Source organism: Sinocyclocheilus anshuiensis, unplaced genomic scaffold (genome assembly GCF_001515605.1).
Source record: "Sinocyclocheilus anshuiensis isolate Anshui unplaced genomic scaffold, SAMN03320099.WGS_v1.1 scaffold61, whole genome shotgun sequence".
In the NCBI taxonomy this organism is placed as follows: Eukaryota; Metazoa; Chordata; class Actinopteri; order Cypriniformes; family Cyprinidae; genus Sinocyclocheilus; species Sinocyclocheilus anshuiensis.
The window spans coordinates 29,487-36,080 of record NW_015536473.1 but is presented as its reverse complement, the minus strand read 5'-3'; the positions used below and the strand labels follow the sequence as shown (position 1 = coordinate 36,080).

The window sequence follows — 6,594 nt, the reverse complement described above, 5'->3', positions numbered from 1 at the left end:
TAGCCCTGATGTTTTTAAAATTTACCAGCGGTTTCTGGGTAACAAAAAAAAAAAAAGAATTCTGTGTGCATTACTAAATATTCTAGTTCTTTTACCACTTTTCTTTATTCCATTAAAAGCATCTTTGGGTCTCGATCAATTTGGGATCATCAGTTTTATTTGACTACTTACAGATGTACAGACGTTTATTTTACTACACCACTGATGGTTAAAACATGTTCATGTATTTAAGAAAATAAAACTGAATTGATCGAGGGTGGCCTCGCACCATGATTGTGGCGCCCTTGATTACTGTAAAAATCTTGTGACAACTAGCTCTCCTCTATGTCTTGTTTCAAAGAGTAAATCAAGATTATAACCCCAAGTTAAACACAGAAGATGAAATACTCTGCCCATCTCACATCAACATTAACAGCTCTATTAAGCTCAGGGTTGGTTAGGCCTGTTATGGATCACGTTTCAGATTGATTACATCTTTCTCAGCGTCCAGTGTTTCTTTGCACTAAATCCCAATTTGTTCCACTCAAAAGGTCTAAACCAAATTTTTAACTCAAATTGTCATTTTTCAATTGAGTGTTTAGCTACTTTGCTTCCATTTTTTGGCAGAATGCCAAAATGACACCATTTAAAAATCAAGTCTTATATAGGCTAACTTAAAAAATGAAGTTGAAATTGGTTAAATTAATATGATGAGATAAAATAATGGAAAAACATATGTTGCTATGACTTATTAATTACCATTTTTACAGTGCAGAACGCTGAAATTACATGCGGCGCACAACCCAGCAAACTCTCGGATGCAGCCCTGATTTGTTAATATGACTGATAACATTTATGTTCATTATATGCTATTTGGTGTTAAGAAAGCATTGTTCATGGCTCGTGATGCTGTAGTGCTTCTGTACCACACACAATCGCTATTGTAGCCTACTGTAAAACTGAAACATTGGTGAACGCGTTTGGAAACGACGTTTTGAGGGAAATACAATCTGAATAATTTGACGTCACAATAAGACATCCTGCAGTGAACGACTCAAGACGTTTTATTTTTATTTTTTGGCAGAATTACATATTGTCACCTCCCACATCATTAAAACAATTACGATATAGATGACAAATAACCCACACTCCTAGCTAACTACTTTTCTCATCCTAAGTGACCAGTGCGTCTCATAGAGCCGTTTATATTGAAACTTTTGCCACAACCACAGGTGATTAAACATACCGGTCTGAGTTGACCTCACAGATCAAATACCTTTCTTTCCATTTCTCCTTAAATGCTAATATAAGCCCTGTGTTTTCACTCTCTCTTGTGAAGTCTTGTTTGTGTTACACTGTATTTCTGAGCTCTCTCTCTGGTTACATGTGTTATGGTTTTGATCTTGTGCCTGGTTTCCTGGATTTCCCTGTTTGCCTGTGTTTGGGACTCTGTCGTTTGTATTGTTTGACCCTTTGCCTGGTATTTAGATTATGATTGTGGATTACTCTTATTAAAGCTGCGTGTGGATCTTCAACCCAAGTCTTGGAGCAGTTCATAACACAAATACACTTTATATAATTTTCACTTTATTTAGTTTTTTATTATTTTATGTTATTGTTCAAGTCATCCGGGGCTCAGATTGGACATCTTTGTGGGCCGTATGTTTGACACCCCTGATCTAGACAATATCTAGTGAATCCAAATTGATTCTGCACTCAATTACATGGTCATTACCTATAAAACAAGACAGTGAAAGACGACACACATGACAGTGTGATGCTGTGTGTCTCTGTGTCTTCAGTCTCTGCTGATTGTGTGACTGTGACGTCTCTGTAGCGGCTCTTATTCACCGTCAGCTGATCCTGAGAGAACTGGAGTGACGTCTAAATACTGAGAGTCCTACAATAAACACACAGACAGTCACATATGAGTATGAGACATTACTGCTGTCACGTCACATCAGCAGATCCATTTCAGAAAAAACACACAGTATATTCATATTACAGCCAGAGATATGAATGAACAACTGATCAGAGATTAATAACAGTGAATGATCAACAACTCTCTCTTGATCATTTACACCCTGAGACACTGGAAGAGATGAAAATATTCATATATTCATAGATTATCACAGAATTAAACACAGTTTAAAGTAGACTAAAGTGGAGTTGAATTATTATCTTATATTCTCCAATTACACACATATGAGGCCTTTTACTAAACTCTGCGCATTTTAAAAGATTTAAATAATAATATAGGCTACTCACAATAGTATATTGTCTCCAGTTTATAATGTGGATCATCTTTCAGATCAGAGAGTAACTTCACTCCTGATTTTCCTAGTTTATTCCCAGACAGATACAGTTCTCTCAGGTGTGAGGGGTTTGATCTCAGAGCTGAAGCCAGAGCAGCACAACCTTCATCTGTGACTCCACAATTACTCAACCTGTAGAGAACAATGACACTCTTCAGTCTCTCAGTTCAGGAAACACTGATATAAATGATATATAATTTTTCCTTTTACTGCTTTGGTAAGAAAGTACATGCTAAAGTGTTAAATGTGATCATGTTTTATCAGTGTAGTGAGTGTTGTCAGTGTGACTTACTGAACTGATCTGGATTCTTTAATCACAGGCAGCAGCTTCTGAAGAACTTCATCTGCTGTATTTTGGGCTCCAACAAACTGTTTTAGATTAAACTCATCCATCTTCTGCTCTGATGTCAGCAACACATAAACCAGAGCTGACCACTGTGAAGAGGAGAGTTTGGTTTCTCTTATTTCTCCAGATCTCAGATAATCTTGGATCTCCTGCATCAGTGAATCATCACCCAGTTCATTCAGACAGTGGAAGAGATTGATGGATCTCTCTGAAGAGTGATTCTCCCTGATCTTCTGTTTGATGAACTCAACTGTTTCCTCTTTGTTGTAGTTGCAGCTTCCTGTCTGTGTCATTAGTTCTCGTAAGAGAGTCTGATTGGACTCCAATGAAAGACCCAGAAGAAAACGCAAGAAAAGGTCCAAATGTCCATTTTTACTTCGTAAAGCTACATCTACAGCTCTCTTATGCAGCTCAGATAATGAAACATATTTCTTCTGGTTTAAAATCTTAGAAAACACACTTTGTTCAGTTTGGTCGAACACATTTATGTAGTTCTTTGTAAAGGAGAGGTGCACATATAGAGCTGCTAGATGTTCCTGGATGCTCAGATGAACAAAGCAGAAGACTTTCCCCTGAAACAAGCCAAACTCCTCTCTGAAGATCTGAGTGCACACTCCTGAGTACACTGCTGCTTCTCTCACATCAATGCCACACTCTCGCAGGTCTTCCTCATAAAAGATCAGGTTGCCTTTCACAAGTTGCTGAAAAGCCAGTTTCCCCAGTTTGACAATCATGTCTTCATCTGTCACCTTCTTCTCATAGTGCTTCTCATGTGTGATGTTGGTCTGAAGGATCAGGAAGTGTGTGTACATTTGAGTGAGAGTCTTGGGAATCTCTCCACTCTCTGCTCGACTCAACATCTTCTCCAGAACAGCGGCTGAGATCCAGCAGAACACTGGGATGTGGCACATGACGTAGAGGCTCCTTGATGACTTCAGGTGTGAGATGATTGTATTGGACAGACTCTGATCACTGATTCTCTTCCTGAAGTATTCCTGCTGACATAAATTAGATGAGTAAAACTGATAGTAAAAAAATCTCTTGACAGCCTAGACAGAAATATTTTACCTCAGATTAGATGGCATGTGTTTTCCCCTAAATATTCTTGGAGTGTCCGTTAACTTCTTACTAATTATGGACAAACATGGACAACAGAGACTATACAATTGAGCAGTGAAAAGCAGTCGAAAAACCAAATGTGTGCAAGGGAAATTTGTACAATTTTGTTGAAATCACACAGAATTACCTTATAAATTAACCTCTCATACAGAACAATCAAACCCAATCTACAGTGGGTACGGGCAATATAACAAAGAGTGAAAAATTTAAGGGGGTCTGAATATTTTCCGTACCCACTGTATCTATCTAATCTATTCTTACATTCTCACATTGATCTATTTAAAAAGAGATGTTATACCTCAGATCAGTTGATGTGTGTCTTCCCTCAAATTTTACTGGTTCTTTCATAGACCGGTCACTCTTCATGGACACACAGCTGGACTCTGGTGAGATTGATCTGTCACTTTGGCTTTAACAGAATAGAGACAATAGAGTATAGAATAGAATAGAAGGGAAAAAAATCATATAGTTGATTTTATGTGGAGTACATTAATATAACAAAGAAAACATGAAAACATATGAAAAGTATTTTCAGCAACTTTAAATGAACTGATAAAATAAAAAAAATGGAAACCTGAATAATCATTACTTTACTGAAAAACATCCACAAATTGTTTCTATATTATGTTATCTACCTGTATCTATCTTTCTATCTATTGTTTTAGATATTGATTTTGCTATTGTTATTTACCTGCTTCAATGTTATGTTATTTGCTTGTATTTATGTTAACACCGTATATGCTTTGATATAAAAATGTTTGCACTTGCAATATTTGCTTTGTTAGGATGAATAAGCAACAGTTGTGAAAGTTAGATGTCCGAGTTTGATGCTCTGTAAGCAACCACAAAGTTTAACAAGAAGGTAGAAGGTATAGTGGTGAAGAGACTACAGTGAAGAAGAGGGCCAGATGCAGACAGCAACGTAATCGACAGAGGAAGGACATCCGTCATTGATATGTAGTTGGAATTACTCAAAAAGAAGCAATAATAAAAATAATAATAATTTGTTACATTTATATAGTGCTTTTCTGGGTACTCAAGGCACTTTACATAGAAGGGGGAATCTCATGGATATATATGTAGATGCCTCATTAGCGACTGTTTCTATGGGCCGCAATACGCAAGTCATCTGCCATTTTTGGAAAGGTCTGCGAACCCTCAAGCGCAATTTGACTGTGTGCGTCCACAACTTTGCGTCTTTGAATATTCATTGATTATTATGGTAAATGACGTCAAGTTGACCGTTCAAAAATGGCGGACGCATCAACGTATCTGGAGCGGTTGAATGTGGCATCTATACATATCTATGGGGAATCTCCTCAACCACCACCAATGTGCAGCATCCACCTGGATGATGCGACGGCAGCCATATTGCGCCAGAACGCCCACCACACACCAGCTTATTGGTGGAGAGGAGAAGGAGTGAGGAAGCCAATCAGTAAAGTACAAAAAGTTCTGAGGATTAAACCACTCTTCTGATGCTGCCTGCATTAAGCATGAAGGACACCTGATACCCGATCGATGAGCGCATACCAGCATCTCCAATATGTCTGTTTAGAGTTTGATTTAAGAACTCATAGCTTAGCTGATTTTGTTTTATTTTTGCATTAAAGGGTTACTCCACCCCAAAATGAAAATGTTGTCGTTTATCACTTACCCCCATGTCGTTCCAACCCTACTTTCTATTCATCAAAGAATCCTGATGTACTCAGTTGTTTTAAATATTGATAATAATAATAACAACAAATATGTTTCTCGAGCAGCAAATCAGCATATTAGAATGATTTCTGAAGGATCATGTGACACTGAAGACTGGAGTAATGATGCTGAAAATTCAGCTGCGCATCTCAGGAATAAATTACAATTTAACAGATATTCACATAGAAAACAGTTATTTTAATTAATAAAAATATTTCACAATATTACTGCTCTTGCTGTACTCGTTTGGATCAAATAAATGCAGGCTTGGTGAGCGGAAGAGACTTCGGTAACGCTTTAGATTACAACCCGCAATGTACTGCTTAAATAAACAGAATTTACAGCGTAACTTTTTTGTAATTACAACTGGAAAATAGGAGAAAACTAATCAAAGCGCAGACGAGGGACAACTTTGAAACTGCCTGGAGTGTGTTCCTTTAAAACTGCAGCAGTGTGTGGTAAGCGCAAACTGGAAACAGCTGGAATGGCGCATGAGACGAGTCTATCCGTGTTTGCGGCGCTAATGACAGGAATATGTGTAGAAAATACAAGAAAACTAATCGACATGAAGAGGAGAGAGATTTTTGAAACTGACTGGAATGTGTTCTTTTAAAACTGGAGGGTTTAAAGTTATTTGGTGATAGTGGTGTTGAGAAGTTGCTGGTGTGAAGTTGCTGAAATCGACGAATAAGCTTTCATAAGGTAAGTAGACTTGTGAATTATAAATCATAGCAGAAACTCATTAACTCATTTCACTAGATGTCCAGTTGTGTTGTTCAGTAATCTCCATCATGTCCGTCCTTTTATAATAGAATCTGTACCCCATGGTTAAAAAATACCTATACGCCTATAATAAAATATCAATATCAAATTATAAAAAGTATATATCGTCTTTCTAAATCATTCCCAAACATAAGATTGTTGTTTAGGCCATACATACCACGTAATATTAGAAAATACTTAAAGTATAATTGATTTGTAATTGTACAGGTGGTTACCGCTTTATTCCCCAAACATTGCATATTATTTCCATATACCTACACGGAGGTACTGAATAGGTATAATTACAAAAATGTTACGCTGTAAATTCTGTTTACTTATGCTGTACGTCGCGGGTTGTAATCTAAAGTGTTATCA

The 6,594-nt window shown here is 37.2% G+C and overlaps 1 protein-coding gene and 1 long non-coding RNA gene across 2 annotated transcripts in view; both read right to left on the bottom strand.

Annotated features, from left to right (window-relative positions):
* Positions 1-1,131: 1,131 nt before the first annotated feature.
* On the bottom strand, positions 1,132-3,634 carry LOC107703281 (protein NLRC3-like). The gene is made up of 3 exons (XM_016505890.1): positions 2,587-3,634; positions 2,248-2,426; positions 1,132-1,879 (listed from the first exon to the last, which is right to left on the bottom strand). Coding segments are annotated over exons 1-3 (1,146 nt in total). The 5' UTR covers positions 3,552-3,634; the 3' UTR covers positions 1,132-1,877.
* Positions 3,635-3,720: 86 nt separating this feature from the next.
* The window catches only part of LOC107704914 (uncharacterized), a 7,167-nt gene continuing 4,293 nt past the window's right edge, over positions 3,721-6,594 (bottom strand). Inside the window, exons 4-5 of the long non-coding RNA XR_001636024.1 lie at positions 4,058-4,168; positions 3,721-3,768 (exon numbers count right to left, since the gene is read on the bottom strand). This is a non-coding gene — a long non-coding RNA (uncharacterized LOC107704914). The remainder of the gene's footprint in view (positions 3,769-4,057; positions 4,169-6,594) is intronic.